This window comes from Herpailurus yagouaroundi, unplaced genomic scaffold, assembly GCF_014898765.1.
Source record: "Herpailurus yagouaroundi ecotype Mexico unplaced genomic scaffold, PumYag 187, whole genome shotgun sequence".
NCBI lineage: Eukaryota > Metazoa > Chordata > Mammalia > Carnivora > Felidae > Herpailurus > Herpailurus yagouaroundi.
This window is the reverse complement of record NW_024412418.1, coordinates 7,482,506-7,501,244: the sequence shown is the minus strand read 5'-3', so window position 1 is coordinate 7,501,244 and position 18,739 is coordinate 7,482,506. Positions and strand designations below refer to the sequence as shown.

The following is an 18,739-nucleotide window of genomic DNA, read 5'->3' as shown; positions in this document are numbered from 1 at the left end:
GCCTCTATAAAGCCTCAGTTTCTTCATCTACAAATGGGAATAACTATAAATATTTCTATAGTACTGTGTGGTTTACAAAGTATCTTCATGTTAATTATCTCATTTATCTCTCACACTTTTATCTTTATCTCACACTTTTTTCTTTTCACTTTTATCGTAATCCCCATTTGTCTGATCAGAAAAATGAGGCTTCAGGAAAACTAAGCTGTTTGGGTCACACACACAGTAAAATGCATAGTAGGGACTTGGGAGCAAGCAAGCTCCTTGATATTAAACCTCACACCCTCATCACCACATTTTTCTGGCTCAAGGGCCAGCAGGGGGTACTGGGTTTGAACCCAAACAGGCTTTGGTGTGCATCCTGATGCCTCCACTAGCTGCTGTGTGATCTTGAGCAAGTTGCTTAATCTCTCTGGGCCTCCATTATAAAATGAAGATAACATATGTGCCATAAGTATTCTGGCCTTGGGGTGGGGGTGGGGCGCCTGTGTGGCTCAGTCTGTTTACTGTCAGACTCTTGATTCCAGCTCAGGTGGTGATCTCGCAGTTCATGGGATCGAGCCCCAAGTCAGGCTCTGCAGATTCTGCTTAGGATTCTCTCTCCCTCTCTCTGACCGTCCCCTACTTGCTCTCTCTTTCTCTCTCTCTCTCAAAATAGATAAACATACATTAAAAAAAGAACTCTGGCCAGAATTTTTAAACATATACATAAAGTACCCAGTTTAGTGCCCAGTACATAATATATAAAAAGAATTAGTGGCCATTTTAATTGTGCATATAAAAGTCCTATTTAATAGGACTAGGCTAGAACCTAGGACTAAAACAATGAACGTTTAATTCCTCTTTCTCTTCAGAGGACAATGGTTTTGAATGAGTTTCTTAATATTCTTATCTATTAAATAGTGCCTGCCCCATAGGATTATTGGGAGGGATAAATGAGTTCATATGTATAGAGGGCTAAGAGCTGCACTTAGCTGCTTCTGAGGGTCTTTGAGATTCCCTAGGGGCAGAGATGGGATGTTATACCCCACTCCACTCACCCCTGAGGGCAGGGCCACCACCTGGGCTTTAAATGGCTGCAGGGCTTGTGGCTGCAGAGGTCTTAGCTTCCCGACATGCCCTGGCCTCTTAGCCAAGCCTCTGGAAATCATGTCAGTTAGTCCTTAGGCCCCACCCTGGAGAAAGGCAGCATGTGGGGCAGACCCCCTCTCATGGCAGGTTCTCCATCCACCCCCGCTAGGCTAGCCCAGCTCCTTGGCCTCCCCAAGTCTATTTTTAGAGCAATTTGTCTGTGGGCCCTTTGCAGGGGCAGCTTCCCGGAGGCCGGACAACTGGCCCTGTAATTTGGGAAGATTGTGGGTGTTCCTGGAGCCCTGGGGCAGCCTGTGGCCCAGAGCCAGGGCGTTCAGGCTCCCAGCTGGGTGGGGCCTCATTTCTGAGGTGGGACCAGGCACCACTGACCCCTCTCCCTACCCACAGCAGGCCCCAAAGGCCAAAGCCCCCTCGCCCTTTCCCTGCACACTGGCTCCCCAGACCTGCGCCTCACCTCACCGCTGCCTGGGGCCTGCTGGGGCCACCGTGGGCAGGGCTGACTTAGGGTGCAAGACTGTAGACACTCATCAGGAAAAGGGGTGATGCCTGCCAGCCCTGTGGCCCAGGTGAGGCCAGAGCCCCACTAAGTGGGCAGGAAAAGGACACTGCCGTGGGAAACCTGAACATCACACCTCACCACCAACATGACCCCCACCCCCATCACCAGGTCCTGTGGATTCTCTCTTCCACATCTGTCCCCAATATGTCCCTTCCTCTCCATCCCCACTGTCACCTCCTTTCCTCAGGCTTCATCTTCTCTCGCTGGGCTATTTCACCAGCCTGCTGAGAGTCTCCCTGCTTCTGTCTTGCCTGCAGTCAGTCCAATCAATGCATGCACACACGCAGAACGATTTTTTTTTTTTTTTTTGATATTACAAATCTGAGTGCGCTTAAAACCCTTCAGTGCTTCCCCATTACCTTTAGGACAAAGTCACAGCTGTGAGTCTGGCCCATCTTCCCCTTTCCTTTCCATTCCAGCTGCCCTAAACTTGCTTGTGACTGTCACTAGGTCCCCAGCGCCTAGCACAGTGCTCAGCAGATGTTCCCTGGATGGCAGCCATTGTGGTGACCATAGCTAGCTTTTATTGAATGTTTACTTCTTGCCGGGCACTTTTACAGATGAAGAAGCTAAGGCTCAGAGAGGTTAAGCAACTTGCCTAAGGTCCCACAGCCAGTCAGGAGGGGTCCAGATCTGTTGTCCACATCTGCTGTGTGAGCTGCTGAATGAAGAAGATGCCCCACGTCTTCTGGCCCCAGCCTATGTCACAAGCAACCCCCTCTGCCCTTGCCTGCCTGCTGCCCTCCGTTCCCTGGCATCTCAGTCCAGAGGAGCTCCCAGGGGGAGGAGGGGGGCAGAGCCCTCTGCTCGGGGAGTCCCCTGAGCCTGGTCCTGCCCCCTTCCCCAGACGTGGAACAGGAAGCATGGGTGCTGGGACACAAACTGTGCTCCGTCATGGTGAAGCAGGAGCAGAGCCCGGAGCTGCCCGTGGACCCTCTGGCCGCCTCCTCAGCCATGGCCGCTGCTGCTGCCATGGCCACCACCCCGCTGCTGGGCCTCAGCCCCCTGTCCAGGCTGCCTGTCCCCCACCAGGTGAGCCTGGGGACGGTTCCCAGGGGCTGAGGGAGGGAGGCAGGGTGGTGGGTCTCTGTGGGAAGAGGCCTTCAAAGCCCTGTGTACCCCAGGGCTATGTGAATTGGGAGCCACATGACCCTTGGGACTGAGGGTCAGAACTCCCATGGACCCCCTCACCTTCCTAGAATGGGCACAAACCGTAGCACCCTCGGAGTAAGCTGGGGGCCTCACTGTGTGTAGAAGGAAGTTTACAAGGACCCAAGCAGGGCTGAGCATCAGGGGCCTGGTCCACAGTCTCAGAGATAGACATGGCACAGGCCGTGTTATTTTCTCAGAGCATCAGGACTTTAACATTTATTTATTTTTGGGACAGAGAGAGACAGAGCATGAACGGGCGAGGGGCAGAGAGAGAGGGAGACGCAGAATAGGAAACAGGCTCCAGGCTCTGAGCCATCAGCCCAGAGCCCGACACGGGGCTCGAACTCACGGACCGCGAGATCGTGACCTGGCTGAAGTCGGACGCTCAACCGACTGCGCCACCCAGGCGCCCCTCAGAGCATCAGGACTTTAAAAAGGAAAGACCAAATATGAGAATTCGAAAGTTTTGCTGTACTTCAGTTGTATATGCTCATGAGATCAACGTTTTTTATCTCATACACTCATGCCATCACCCCACCTTCCCACCTCCCACCACCACCACCCTCCGTGATACATGGATAACAGCATTCAGCTATAGATCCAACATCTGAAGAGCTTCCTGGGCCAAGTCTCTGGGCCCTGCCTGTGTCCTGGCTCTGGGCACGTTGCCTTCTTTTTATTCCTTCAGCTTCCTTGTCTGTAAAATGGGAGCATGAACTGGCTCTAAAAGGCTTCTTGGCCCGGAGTCTACAATCTAAGGGCCATCTTAAAATCCCTAGTTACGGGTTTGACTAGCTCTGCCCCCTGCTGGCCACGCATCTCACCCGATCAAAATGTATGTGGCCAAAGGCAAGCTCAGCCCCTCCCTACCCCACCGTCAACCCGTTGGACCAAGGGTCTGCTGCAAAGGTGGAGGATCTTTTGTGACCACCTCCAAGGCTGGCTCAGCGACTCCTCAGGCCTTGGCAAAGCAGGAAGGGAAGGCACGGCAGCAGCCCCCAGAGTCTTGGAGGTTGGGCACGTGCCTCAGAGAAGGAAACTGAGGCTCAAGGAGCTAAGCGACTTGCCCAGAATCACACAGTCAGAAATAATGAACGGCATTCCAAACTCTGCAAGACCCAGAAGCCCACACTTCCCACTCTACTGAGGTTACAACACCCTTGTGGAAGGCACAGGAACCAGAAGTTGGCATTGTCAGTCACAGGCTGTGGGACCCACCCTTTCCATCACAATGCCTTCTCTGTCACTTGAGGGCTGAGCTAGGATGCAGACCAGGGAGTCTCCAAGGTCTCTGCCAATTTGAACCTTCTGCGATTCTTACTCATCTGCCTAAATTGGGGATTCTGTGTCCCACCCAGAATATCATGACCTCTCCCTGCTGGCTGCAGAACCAGAGGGGAGCCTTGGTCCTGAAATCCAGCACCCAACAACACAGTGCCTTCCTCAAAGAGAACACCACTTAGGTACATGTTGATCATTGTGTGTAGGCAGCCATGTGTGTTCTTGATGTCCTTTCTGTAGCAGCAAGTGGGAATATAAAGAAATAGGGATGTGTGTTTGTTTAAAACATAGATCTAGGGGCGCCTGGGTGACTCTGTCAGTTAAGTGGCCGACTTCGGCTCAGGTCATGATCTCGCAGACCGTGAGTTCGAGCCCCACGTCGGGCTCTGTGCTGACAGCTCAGAGTCTGGAGCCTGTTTCAGATTCTGTGTCTCCCTCTTTCTGACCCTCCCTCGTTCATGCTCTGTCTCTCTCTGTCTCAAAAATAAATAAACGTTAAAAAAAAAAAAAACATAAATCTAGTTCTGTTAGTCCCTTGCAATCCAACCCTTTAGGGGCTCCTTATTGTTGCAAACTTCCTTGTCTGGTCCCTTTCTACCTTCTGTGAATCCTCCCACCACCCCCCCGCCACCCCCTCGCCAAGCCATCTGATCTTGTTTCCTACCCCTCCACCCCTGGCACATACCCCTACCCTCTGGACACCCTGAATACTGAGTTTCCGGATCCAGCCATGCTCTCTGGCCTCTGTGCCTTTGCAGATACTTTTCCCTGCGCTTGGAATGTCTTTCCACTCACCACTGGCCCCATCCTGTATTTGGAACATTCCTGTTTATACTTCAGGACTCGTTTCAAACTTCAGTGGCTGAGGGAGCTTACCTTGAGCCCCCAGCCAGTTCATGCCTTCTTAGTCTGTGCTATTGTTACCGCTCACTGAACAGCTTCAATGTGCCAGACGTTACCTCTCATCCTCTCCGCAAACTCTCTGCAAACCACATAGCAAACCACATAACACCATACCACAGCCTACCGCCTACGTGGCCTTCACAGTCCGTGCAGGGCAGCCTCCACTAAAAAAATGGCCTTGACCTTGGAGGTCACAAGAAGCTCTCCTTCTCTGAGCATAAGGTCTAAACTACAGTGGGGCACTTGGGTGGCTGAGTCAGTTGAGCGTCCGCCTTCGGCTCAGGTCATGATCACACAGTCCGTGAGTTCGAGCCCCGCATCAGGCTCTGTGCTGACAGCTCAGAGCCTGGGGCCTGCTTTGGATTCTGTGTCTCCCTCTCTCTCTGCCCCTCCCCTGCTCATGCTCTGTCTCTCTCCATCTCAAAAATAAATAAAAACATTTTAAAAACTTAAAAAAAAATAAATAAACTACACTAACCACTTGACCATCATTCTCTTCTCTTAGGTCTGACTTGGCTTCTCCAAGCCTGAAAACCTGCCTCTGCTCCCTCTGGGCTGTGCTCGGAACACTGAGCCCCGCCACCTCCTTATGTGCAGAGCAGACTGCCAGACTCAGGGGAGGGTGGGAGGTTGAATGGCTTGGTGGGGACAGCCCCAAGGACAGCTGATGGAGATGGACCTATGTCTTCCTCAGGCCCCAGGAGAGATGACTCAGCTGCCAGTGATCAAAGCAGAGCCCCAGGAGGTGAATCAGTTCCTCAAAGTGACACCAGGTAAGTATGTCCAGAAAGGGACTCTGCCTCTCTCCAGTCTTGGGCAGACAGCATCCCTACTCCCTTGGCCCAGCCCACCCATCTCCCTTGACAACTCCCATCTCTCTTGAGAATATCCTTTCCTCCCTGCCCTTCACACTTTCCCTTCCTCAAGCCCCCTTCTTACCCAATCTACAACTGTCATCTCTGTTACTGACACTCTCTCACCCTGTTTGCTAATCCCCCTCCGATCATTCACTGATGATGCCCGCTCTGTAGCCATCCATCCTTCCATCTATTTATCCATCCATCCATCCATCCATCCACCCAGTGAGTTCATTGTGCATGTCCCAGTACCAGGAGCTGGGGAAGCAGAGAGAGAAGACAGTTCCTGTGCCCAAGGAGATCAGAGTAATGAGCGCCAATATCATAGCAGCCAAATGGATTAAAGTTGGCAGATCCCAGGAGGCCTTGGAAGCCTCCCAGATCTGACAAGGAGGAAGGGAACAGAGGAAGCTTCTTGGATTGGCCAGAAGGAGAAAAGGCTAACTGAATCTTTCCAGGCCCACCCCATTAATCCATCAAACATTCATGAAGCATCTACTATGTATCAGGCCCTGGGCTCAGTAGCACATGCTTTAGAAGGATGAATAGGGCCCCAGTTTCGCCCTCAGGTTGCTCACTTCCTTGGAGAGAAGACTCACAGAAGGCAGAAAGGGGCCACTGTGAAAACACATCGCCTTGTAGAGCGCCCTTCCATCCGTAAAGCATTTTTACAAACATTAGCTCATTCCATCCTCGTGGCTCCCTTCCAACAGGAAAGTGAGGCTGGGAGAGGCTAATAAACATGACTGTAGGCCACACACTTGGGGCAGGTGACAGCAGAACTTGAACTCGGGCTCTCTGGCTCCAAGTTCAGGGCTCTTTAAGAGGCAAATCAAAGTCTGGGAAAGGAGAGAGGAGTCCTGCAGGGGGCAGTTTGGGGCAGAGTCTAGAAGGATGCAGCTGTTCCTCCTAAGCCTCAGCCCAGAGCCTTCAGGTCTCCACACCTGTTATTAGCTGGGCTTTCTGCGCCGACCTGGGAGCTCTCCCTGCAGCTAGGCTCTCGGTCCTCATGGCTCTACCCAAGCTTCTTCCTGACCACCTCAAGTGTCAGTCTTCCTGATGCTGTGGCCACAGAGAAGCAACAGGGGTAGGGAGGCTGGGGAGAGCAGTGCCCCTGGCTGGTCTGCCAAAAGCCCAATGCTGTCCTGTTACCCTGAAGTTGAAAGAGGAACCCCTGGGGTTGATGTGGCTAAAAGTTTTGCAGTGGAAAAAAAGAAGTGACAGAGGCTGTTGCTTGCCCAGCCTGATCCCCATGGGTCTGACTGCGGGCAGATTCCAGTCACCTCTGGGGTTACCAAGCTGGAGGCTCAAAGGGTCTGGACCCTGTGAAGTCAGGGATGGGGGAGGGACTTCAAGAATCTGGCCTCCATGATATCCACACCAAGGACCAGGCTTAAGGGAGCCAGACCTCTCTGGCGTCAGAGATGGGATGGCACTCAGGAATCACCTTCGGAGATGTCAGCTCATCTACGTGACATGGCAGAGGGGCTTGTGATGTTACCGCTGGTCAAGGCCCCAGTGTTCCGTTCCCCAGTGTCAGGGCTGGCTGACCTCTGATGTCCAAGCAGAGCTGGGATGCAACCCTGCTAACCTGGATTCCCCCGCTCTCCCCAGAGGACCTGGTGCAGATGCCTCTGACGCCCCCCAGCAGCCACGGCAGCGACAGTGACGGCTCCCAGAGTCCCCGCTCTCTGCCCCCCTCCAGCCCTGTCCGGCCCATGGCCCGCTCCTCCACGGCCATCTCCACCTCCCCCCTTCTCACCGCCCCTCACGTAAGCAGCTGGGGGTGGGCTGACCCTAGAGGCAAGGAACTGAGTAAGTCCACCCTGTACATGACCAGCAGGGAAGGGTCTGGGGAGCCCCAAGCCTGATCCTCATCCCTATCAGAATTCAGAGAGGTGCCTGCCTGGCAGATGGGAGTGAGAATCTTTCAATCCTGCTTTGGGGTGAAAAGGAACCAGGTAGAGAGGTCCAAGAGGCCTGCCAAACCCACACTGTTGCCGAGCCAGGACTAGAACTTGACATTCCTGACCTCTAGGGGGATGGCCCAGGCTCTAGGAGGCCCAAAAGCCCCCAGGAAACATGGAGCTAGGCCCTGAGTCCTGGGATGAGTGTGGAGCCTCCCAAGTGGAGACTGTAGGGACATGAGGGGGCTGCTGCTTAGGGGCTCTGGGCAAGCAAGCTTTGAGGCTGTGGATTCCAGAATGGGATCTAGGGACACCCCCGCCCCCCACCACAATAATAGGCTGAGTGCCTAACATGCTGGGCTCCCAGCACTGTTGATTCATGTTATCGGATTTAATTCAGATCCACCCTCTTTCAGATTGGGAAACTGAGGCTAAGAGAGTCGAGTACCTTCCCCAAGTCACACAAAGAGTAAAGGGCAGAGCTTGAACTGGAATCCAGGGCTGTCTGGTTCCTAACCATCATGTCCTACTTCCCACAGAAATTACAGGGGACATCAGGGCCACTGCTCCTGACAGAGGAGGAGAAACGCACCCTGATTGCTGAGGGCTACCCCATCCCCACGAAGCTCCCCCTCACCAAAGCCGAAGAAAAGGCCTTAAAGAGGGTCCGGAGAAAAATCAAGAATAAGGTAAAGCATGAGCTGGACCCAGCCCCTTCCCTAGGACTTCCTTGGTGGGTGGAAGCCTCTGCTCCCCTGGTGATGCCAGTCCTAAAATTGAGGATCCCCAGGAAGTGGTTACGTGGCTATGGTAACCCCTGTTCGGGGGCTTGCCCCTCTAGATCTCGGCCCAGGAGAGCCGCCGCAAGAAGAAGGAGTACGTGGAATGTCTAGAAAAGAAGTAAGCATCCTGGGCAGGGTGGCAGGCCTGGGACCCACTCCCCAGCCTGCCCCGCTCTCCCTGGTCCTCTCTCAAAGGGCACCAGAGCAGAGGGCGTGGGGAGCGGGATGCCACAGGGAATGGTGGGGCAGGGGTGGGGGGCGGGCAGCAGTGGGTCTGGAGGCTGCCTCTGAGCCTTTGCCTACCTGGCCCCCTCAGGGTGGAGACATTTACATCAGAGAACAATGAACTGTGGAAGAAGGTAGAGACCCTGGAGAATGCCAACAGGTGAGTTGTCCCACCTGTCTCCTCCCTGGCCCCCCACCCTTCTGCAGCCAGTGCCTGGCTCTGGCATAGCTCTGGGAGGCAGGAGAGAGACGGGGTAACTGAGTTCAGGATGACAGGAACCCTGCGGAGCCTGGGACCCCTGGCCTCCCATTCTTCTTCATCCGCACGTAGCTCTATATGCTATGACAGGGCAGGTGCGACGCTTAAATGAGCTGATGTGGAGCAGTGGCTTTCCAAGTGTGACCCCAGACCAGCAGCAGCAGCCTGGGAACTTTCAGAAATGCTTGTTTTCAGGCCTCAAGCCAGACCTAGTGAAGCAGGAACTCCCCGGGGAGGGCTCAGCAACCTGTGTTTTAGTAAGCCCTCCAGGTGATTTTGGTGCACCCTAAAGTTAGAACCGCTGGTGTAGGTGTGGCTGCTCAGGGTTCTTCTTACCAACAAACAGCATTGGCACCACCTCCAGAATCAGGATCTGCGTTTCCACAAGATCCTTCAGTGATTCACGGGCACAATTAAGTTTGAGAAACATCAGTGTGGAGCCGGCACAGGGCCTGGTGGCCACATAAAATCACAGCCTGGGTTTTTTGTTTGTTTTGTTTTGTTTTGTTTTGTTTTATCCCATTCTGCCATGTTTGCGATTCTGGGAAAACCATTAAACCTCTCTGGGCCCCAGTTGCTTTGTCTAAATGGGGATTATAGAAGCTCTGTCTCACAGGATTTGTGTGAAGGTTCGATGAGACAGTGCAAGTAAAGGGCCCAGAGCTGTGCTTGGCGTTTGAGAATGCTGAATTCATGTCAGCTCTTCTTCTTCTTTTTTTAATGGTTATTCTGAATTCTTGATGGTGCCTAGCCATGAGCCCACAGTAGGTCTTTAATAATTATTTGCTGGGGTAAATTAAAATGACGTAGATGACAGCTGGTAATTCGCAGGTGCTCAACAGAAGGCTTTTTCCTTCTTTCCTCCCTTCTCCCCCAGCTTCTCCAGCAGGATCCAGCCACTCCCCTGATTGACCTGGAGAATGCCCCCCACTCAGGGAAGGGAGGCGGGAGTCCGCACCCCTCACCCCTCTACCTCTGGCCCAGATTCCTCTCTGGCCCAAAATAGGGCCAGGCCCTTGGAGCTATTTCGCCACCTGCTGTACATTCTGGTAACTGCAACCCCACTGCCCGGCTAGGTGGAGGAAAGCGATGGTTAAACTGTTACTCACCAAGCATGGGCTGAGTCCCCCCTGCGTGTGCCCGGAGGATTCCACGTTGGGTGGGACCCGGTCCTCGCCCTCAGGGAGCCCACAGTTAGTGAAGGAGATTGACATGGCAATCCGTAAATAAACGAAGTGCTGCAGGTGCTGTGATAAAAGCAACAAAACAAAATCAACGAAATGGGAGTTACCATTTACTGGACCCTCACTACACACCAGACAGCTGCCACACGTGGCCGTCTTATCAGCTCAGGGAGTTGTGGGGTTCAAAGACAGGAAGGTCAATTTAGCTGTGGCTGGTGTAGGTGAAGAAAAAGGTGACCTCAGCCCAGGTGGGGTAGACCCTCCTCCCACCCCCACTTTGGTGAGGAGCAACCCTGGACTCCCATAGGGTGACCCAGCTGTTCACTATGAGACAGGCCCCAGGTCCCCCCAAGCCACACCGCAGAGGAGCCAAGCAGGAGGTGACCTTTTCTGTCGTGACTGAAATGGACACCTGGTGTGGAGGCTAAGGCTGGAGCCAGCCCAGGCGCACCCTGGGAGAGCTCCAGGAGGCAGAGATGCCTGCGGGGTCAGAGCGTGCCAGGTGACCACTGTGCCCTCCTCAGGACCCTGCTGCAGCAGCTGCAGAAACTCCAGACTCTGGTCACCAACAAGATCTCAAGACCTTACAAGATGGCCGCCACCCAGACTGGGACCTGCCTCATGGTAGGTGCTGTTCCCTCACCCCAGCGCCACACAAGGACAAGACTTCCCCAGGCTGGCTTTCTAGGAAAGCAGGCAGAGCTTGGAGGGATTGGCCACATCACCAAGGTACACGATCCTAGTGCCTGGTGAGCTGGCTCCTGCAGACCCCAGCCTCTTTCACCAAGCCCATGGAGCCTTCTAGAACATGACCTTCCGTGATGAATTCTAACACCGTGTGGATGTGTAGTGGCTCATGTGAACCCAGCTAGGGGATAGCAGGGCAAGTCCCTTGAGGAGGCCACTTCTACAAGGCCGCTGGGGAGGAAAGGGCTTAAGGAAACACAAGGAAGTTTGGACTTGGTTCTTTCTTTCTGGAACCAATAGCGAGGAGAAGGTTGAGCAAATCTCTAGAAACCCAAAAGAATATGCAGGGTGTGGCTCAGGCCTCTGCAAGACCCTCTTCCACTCTGTCCTGGAAATGTGCGGCCTGCTGCCCCCTGGCTGATCACTCCCCAGGCCCTCTGAGAGCCTCACACTGTCAGGTGGCAGTCACCCTGTGGGCAGGGCTCAGTTCCTGGTGCGTGACTCTCAGCTCCTCTTGTGAGAACCTGGTATGATGCTCTGTCCCCCTCCCTTAACCCCCCAAACCGCCACCTACTCCTTTCTCCCTGTCCTGATTCCTCCACCTTATAGGTTATAACCATGTTGACCACTTTCCTCTTTTTCTAATGCTGCCTATGGCGGTTCCCTACAATGAGCTGCGATGCTCTGAGCAGCCTCCCCAACCTTCTCCAGAAAGGGTAGAAGAGCCCACCTCTAGGGGGTAGTTGGCTCTGGGTGCTGCTTTTTTGGAAAAACACAGAGGCTTTTATACCTATTGGTTTGGGGTCAGAAGGATTGAGGGTGGCTCTGACCACCGCTGTCTCTCCACTACCAGGTGGCGGCCTTGTGCTTCGTTCTGGTGCTGGGCTCCCTTGTGCCCTGCCTCCCTGAGTTCTCCTCCAGCTCCCAGACTGTGAAGGAAGACCCCGTGGCCGCTGACAGCGTCTACACAGCCAGTCAGAGTGAGTGGGCCAGGCTATGTTCACCTGAGCCAGGCCATCTTCCCTCAGCCCCAACTTCCAGACAGAAGCCAGACACGAGAATGGAGCCAGGTTCTCGGTGGGCGTTATCTTCTTCTGTGTCCTCATCTTGCAAATGGGGAAACTGAGGCTCCGAAAGGGCATATGATTTATTCAATGTTGGTTGTAGAATTGGGACTGCAGTGCAGACCCCCTAATCCCAGCCCACCCAAGAGTGGCTCAGAGGGGCTAACAGGAATGTTCCCACCCTAGCCCCGACGAATTATGGTACCAGTGGTCATGGGGCATCTGCTAGATACCATTAGTATTTCAGGAATGGGATGGCAAATGAGTTTCAGTTCAAGGGCCCTTTCCAATAAGATGGTGGTGGCTGTCTGAAGCACTATGTGAAGGACCCTGACATAGCACTCAGAAGCAGCAGGAAGGAGTGCCAAGACCCACTGGTAATGTCTACCTTGGGCAGAAGAGGGGCCATGGTGGTGTGAGCTCAGATATTTACCGTCCCACAGGGGGTTGTAAGGTACAGTGATTAAGAGCGGGGGGCCTCAGAGTCGGTTGTACCTGCCGTGGCCGTTTGCTAACTGCGTGACCGTGGGCATGTGCCTTAAGCTCTCTAAGCATTAATTTCTTCATCTGAAACGCGGGAGTCACAGCTCTACTCTTACCAAGCACGGTTGTTGTGACAACTAGATGGCAAGGTGCACAAACACTCTTAGCACAGTGTCTGGTGTAGAGCAAGCACTTACTAAATGAGCACACTGCCACCTTTTCGAAGACCACACGAGAGGAGAGAAAAGGTATAATATGTGGGTGGCAAGGGGGAGAACTGGTAGAGGGTGCAGCAAAGAACAGTATGGATTTCCAGAGGCAGAAGATACTTCAGGTAGACCCACAGAGGAACTTTCTGGCTGTTCATCATTTACCAGGAACGAATTTATCTAGCAGGGCAGGAGGAAGAGGAAACAGATGGGAGGTCAGAGAGGGAGGGGACAGGGAGGAGTGAGATTGGAGAAGGAGAGATATGCAGGGAGAATGAGCTAGACCAGCAGGGCCTTGAGGGGAGGAAGGGGTGGGGAGGGTTAGGGGAAGAGGAAGTGGAGGTGGTGAGTGAAAACCACTCCCTGGACAAGAGTGGCCTGAGAAGACAGGACAGTTGCTAAGGGAGGTGGGCCACAGGGGTGTAAGGGCTTGCGAGTCACGTATCCATTTTCCAAGAGCAGAGGGGCTCTTGTATATTTGGAGGTAGAGGAAACCCCAGGAGAGGAAGGGATGGAAGTTGGGGGTGGGGGCAGCATTAATGAACAAAGCCAGAGTCAGAGGAGGCGAGGGAATGAAGGAGCCCCTTGCGGTGAATGCAGTGCGTGGCAGGCCCTGTGTGCATCTGTGGTAGGAAGTGGCTTCTGGAACTGGCTTTTCAGAGCTGGTGTATTGCTCAATTGCAGGGAGTGCCTTTCACACAGACCCTTAGGTCAGGGCCTGAGGGCTGGAGCCAGGCAGACCTGGGTTTGCCTCTCACCTCTAGCGTCCCCGATAAGTAGAACCTCGGTTACCTGTTCTGTGAAACTGGGCTAAAAATATCTCGTTCCCAGGAGTTTCTGTGAGTTGTTAGTGATTTGATACAGGCCAAAGGGCTTTGCACGATGCCTGGCACAAAGTAGATATCCAGGGGCGTGTGCGTGGCTCAGTCGGTTAAGCATCTAACTCTTGATCTCAACTTGGATCTTGATCTCAGGATTGTGAACTCCAGCCCCGCACTGGGCTCCACACTGGGCATGAAGCCTGCATAAAACAAAACAAAACAAAACAAGGTCGATATCCAACAAATTTGTTTTCTTTTCCTTCATTTCCCTGAAGTCCATACTAGGGCCTAGAATGGGGAAGAGATTGATTCAAGGTCTCACAGAAAGTGAATAGTGGAGGTGGGATTAGAATCCACCTCGCAGATGCCCCGCCCCGGTATCCTCTGCTTAGGAAGAACTACTTTCTCAGAGTGCTTACTATGAACAGTTCCAATCACTTTCCCTATATTGTCTCATTAAACCACATCTACTTGAGGTTGGCCCTAGTATCCCTATTTTACAGATGAGCAAACTGAGGCTCCGAAAGGCTAAAGCAAAAGCCTGATTTTCCTGAGGTCATGCAAATTGGAAATGTTAGAGCTAGGATTCAAACTCAGGTCTGCAAGATTTCAGGACCCTCATCGTTAACTAGTGGGCCAGGAACGTGGCTGGGAGGAGGGGGCCTCGACAACTGAGGCTCACCCTGTGCTCTCTGTCTAGTGCCCTCCCGGAGCCTCCTGTTCTACGATGAGGGGGCAGGCTCGTGGGAGGATGGCCGCAGTGCCCTGCTGCCTGTGGAGCCCCCAGATGGCTGGGAGATCAAGCCGGGGGGGCCGGCAGAGCAGCGGCCCCAGGACCACCTGCAGCTTGACCACCTGGACAGCACCCACGAGACCACCAAGTACCTGAGTGAGGCCTGGCCAAAAGACGTTGGTGGAAATGGCACCAGCCCCGACTTCTCTCATCCCAAGGAGTGGTTCCGTGAGAGGTGAGTGGGTGGCCCCTTCCCTTCCTGGCGTCCCAGTCTCCACCCATACTGGGCCCTGGTCCCCGTGTCAGCCACACATCCCCAAGGCCCCATCCGTCCCGCATCCTGATCCAGCATGCAGAGGGGTGAGAGGGTCCTTCACTGGACAGATTCACCCTGATTTCTGTTCTCTCTCCAGGGATCTGGGCCCCAATACCACCATCAAACTCTCCTAGGCCGTGCCAAGACCCAGGACACAGGACGTACCCCCTGGCGCCCAGAAGAGGGGTGGTCTTGCTCTCTAACCCGGATCCAGCTTGTACCCCTGCCCCCTAGGCTCCCAGCCCAGGAGAAGGGGTTCCACTTTTCCCCAGACCTTCTTTGCCCCAATCTTTACCAGGGCTTTTCCTTTCCCCACCACAATCGGACTGTTCCCTTGGACTGACCACTCTGTTCTCACCCCACCCTCCCACAACCATCCGTCCTTCTCAGATAAACCACTCACTGGGCTAACCCCTTCCTTTCTCATAATGACCAACACGACCACTGCCTCCCTGCCCCCCCCCCACAAACATACACATCAACATACCGACATACACACACACACCCCCCTCACCCCCGCCCCACTGTACAGAGACCAAGAACAGAAATTGTTTGTAAATAATGAACCTTATTTTTTATTATTGCCAATCCCCTAAGATATTGTATTTTACAAGTCTCCATCCTCCCTTCACCCCTCCCTTGTTTTATATTTTATGAAGTTAGTGCGGGCTTTGCCGTTCCCTGGCCCTCTCCGGGCCTCCCCTGCTGCTGCCCAAGCCGCTGGGCCTTTTTAATTGCCAAACTGCTTCGTCCATCAGCTCAGCACATGCTTTAAGAAGGCAAAAGTAAAAAAAAAAAAAAAAGATGCAGCATCAATTCCCGACTTTGTGCCTTTCTTCATGGGGGAGGGGGAGGCGACAAAGACTGAGGGATGGGGGAGTGAGAAAGGGACGTTCATATTCCGACAGGGTCTGATTGGGGGCATGGGGATATGAGGAGGCATTTCTTCTGGGCTCCCTCTTCCAGCCGGGCACAGGATTCAAACTAGATGGTCAAAAGCTTCTGCTATAATCCCCCCACCCCACGGCTCCTCCTCCTACTGCTGACTGTGGAAGCAGAAGAGCAGATGAGCCACCGTCTTGGCCTTTGGGGATGCGAACTGCAAGTGTCAAGCATCTCCTTGGACCAGACGCTGTGCCACACACTTTGCATGCAGGACCCAGTTTGGTCCTCGTAAGACCTGCCAGCATTTCAGCTCTCGTATCCTTTGCCTCAGCTGGGTTGAAGGTACAGACTCCAGAGGAGAAGAGCTGTGTTGGACTGACTCCCGGAGCTGCCACTCACCAGCTGTGTGTGACATGGCCTAAGGTGGCCTCCAAGCTTCCCGACCCCACACTCCCCCCACCCCGGTACACACCTGTTTAATCCCTTCCCCTAGGGTATGTAGAGGACCTGTAAATATAAGGGGATGTCACCCCCGTAATTAGGTGACCTTTTATAGCAATAGTAAAGAGATTTTGCAGTTGTAATTAAGATGCCAAATCAATTGATTTTGAGTGCATCAAAGGGGAGATTATCCTTAGTGGGTGTGACTTAGTCAGGTGAATGCCATTTAAAAAGGGACTGGGCAGGGGCACCCGGGGGGCTCAGTTGGTTAAGTGTCCAATTCAGGTCATGATTTCACGGTTCGTGGATTCGAGCCCCACATCGGACTCTGCACTGATGGTGCGGAGCCTGCTTGGGATTCTCTCTCTCCCTCTCTCTCTGCCCCTCCCCCACTTGCACTATCTCTGTCTCTCTCCAAATTAAATAAACTTAAAAAAAAACAAAAAACCTTTAAAAAAAATAAAAAGGGACTGGGCAGGGTGCCAGCGTGACTCGGAAGCATCCAACTCTTAATTTAAGTCCAGGTCATGACTTCACAGTTCGTGGGTTCAAGCCCTGCATCCGGGCTCCGTGCTGACAGCATGGAGACTGCTTGGGATTTTCTCTCTCTCTCTCTCTCTCTCTCTCTCTCTCTCAAAAATAAATAAAGGGGCAACTGGGTGACTCAGTTAAGCGTCTGACTCTTGGTTCCAGCTAGGGTCATGATTGTGGTTCATGGGTTCGAGCCCCAGGTAGGGCTCTGCACTGACAGTGTGGGGCCCACTTGGGATCCTCTCTCTCCCTTTCTCTCTCTCAAAAGAAATAAATAACGTTAACAAATAAATAAATAAACTTAAAAAACAAAAAAGGGACTGAGCATCTCCTGAAAAGAAATAGTACGGTGCTGGGGCCTTGAAGCACACAGCCGTGTTGTGAACTACACAGAGGAGGTGGCCTCGAGGAGCTGAGGGCCTCAGAGCTATAGTGGCAAGGCATTGAATTCTGCCAACCACTTCAACAAGCTTGGAAGCAGACCTCAGCTCCAGATGAGACCCCAGGGCAGCCAACACCCGGACTGCAGCCTGCGAGAGCCAGAGCTCAAGACGCGGCTAGGCTGTGCTCTGAGTCATGGAAACTGAGGTCATACATATGTTGTTTTAAACTGCCATCTTTGTGGTGATTTGTTACACAGCACAGGAAAGTAAGATACTATGTAACCGGAATCTCTCTGAGCTTCCACTTCTCCATTTGAATTTTTTTTTTCTTCGTTTATTTATTTTTGAGAGAAAGAGACGGAGTACGAGCAGGGGAGGGGCAGAGAGAGAGAGACATACACACAGAATCCCAAGCAGGCTCCAGGCTCCAGGCTCCAGGCTCCAAGCTGTCGGCACAGAGCCCGACCCGGGGCTCAAACCCACAGACTGTGAGATCGTGACCTGAGCTGAAGTCGGATGCTTAACCGACGGAACCACCCAGGTGCCCCACATCTCTCCATTTGTGAAAGGAGGATATAAATAACATCAAGGCATGAGGTGGTTGTGGGAACTTAGTGAGGTAAATTATATAAGGTGCTTAGAACAGGGCCTGGCCCATGTAAAGAGAGATTAGCTGTGCATTTAGAGGCAGTATCAATCAGAGGGCTAAGGGCCAAGCTAGGGGTGCTATCATAGCACAAAGGAGGGTACCTCACCCAGACTTGAGCAGGAAGGGCTTCCTTGAAGAGGCGACATGGACTGTTGGAAGTGGGCAAGAGAGAGGAAAGGGGCTTTCCAGATAAAGGGGGCAGCCTGAGCAAAGGCCCCCAAGATGGGAGAGAGCAGGAAAACTTCAAGAAAATTCAAGGGGCCCCTGGATGGCACAGTTAAGTGTCTGAGTCTTGATATAATGCCTCAGGTCATGATCTCGTGGTTCGTGGGATCGAGCCCTCCATCAGGGTCTGCACTGACAGTGAAGGGCCTGCTTGGGATTTTCTCTGTCTCTCTGTCTCTCTCTCAAAATAAATAAATAAACTTTTTTTTTTTTTAAGTCAAATAGTTTAGAACAGCTGGATGGTAGAGAGCAAGGAAGCAGAGAGCTGAGGCCTGATTGGTGATCCGGGGCCAGACCCCAAGGGGCCTCGAACGCCTTGCTAAGAGGCATTTGCACTTTATTATACAGGCATGACTCTTTCATACTCAGAAGCAGGGCATGGTGGTGGAGTGATGCCTACACTGGCTGCCCCTGCAAAAGCTGGACAAGACTGGACAGGACTATGGAACCTCAGAACTGGCCATCAGGCCCCATGCTCTCATCCTCTTCCTCCGCAGCCGCTTCTTGCCCACTTGATGGGGACTTCGCTGCCTGCTGCTGGGCATCAGTTATAACTGTAGAGCTTTCAGTTCTCTACAGCAAGTCCATGAAAGGCTGGGCTCTCGGCCCCAAGCTGCTGCTGTTGTTGTTATTATTATTATTATTATTATTATTATTATTTTAAGTTTATTTATTTATTTTGAGAGAGTGAGCATGAGCAGGGGAGTGGAAGAGAGAGGGGGAGAGAGAGAAAGAATCCCAAGTAGGCTCCGTGCTGTCAGCACGGAGCCCAGCGCAGGGCTCAAACTCACAAACCATGAGATCATGACCTGAGACAAAACCAAGAGCCGGGCACTTAATCAACTGAGCCACCCAGGCACCCCTCTTCTTATTATTAACAGTTACTTTCAGCAGACCTCTTTCCTGAGATTCATCCATTCCCTCTATCAGTCTCCAACAAAGTGTCCTCAAAGGCACTAGGCTGGTAGTCAAGGCTGCAAAGCCAAGCGGACTCGTGGCCAGTGTGATGGAAGGGTGAACAGAAGAGAATCATGTATTTCAGATTGGGTGGCTCAAGGAGGGCAACTCAGAGGAGGTGGCCCTTGACTGGAGCGTTAAAGCATGGGTAGGA

The 18,739-nt window shown here is 52.9% G+C and overlaps 1 protein-coding gene across 1 annotated transcript in view; it reads left to right on the top strand.

Annotated features, from left to right (window-relative positions):
• Nucleotides 1-15,330, top strand: part of CREB3L1 (cAMP responsive element binding protein 3 like 1) — a 35,668-nt gene extending 20,338 nt beyond the window's left edge. The window contains exons 3-12 of the mRNA XM_040495322.1: nucleotides 2,499-2,683; nucleotides 5,682-5,760; nucleotides 7,459-7,616; nucleotides 8,291-8,440; nucleotides 8,593-8,651; nucleotides 8,850-8,918; nucleotides 10,726-10,825; nucleotides 11,742-11,868; nucleotides 14,166-14,433; nucleotides 14,612-15,330. Coding sequence (XP_040351256.1) covers nucleotides 2,499-2,683; nucleotides 5,682-5,760; nucleotides 7,459-7,616; nucleotides 8,291-8,440; nucleotides 8,593-8,651; nucleotides 8,850-8,918; nucleotides 10,726-10,825; nucleotides 11,742-11,868; nucleotides 14,166-14,433; nucleotides 14,612-14,648 — 1,232 coding nt within the window. The 3' untranslated portion in view covers nucleotides 14,649-15,330. The remainder of the gene's footprint in view (nucleotides 1-2,498; nucleotides 2,684-5,681; nucleotides 5,761-7,458; nucleotides 7,617-8,290; nucleotides 8,441-8,592; nucleotides 8,652-8,849; nucleotides 8,919-10,725; nucleotides 10,826-11,741; nucleotides 11,869-14,165; nucleotides 14,434-14,611) is intronic.
• Nucleotides 15,331-18,739: the final 3,409 nt, after the last annotated feature.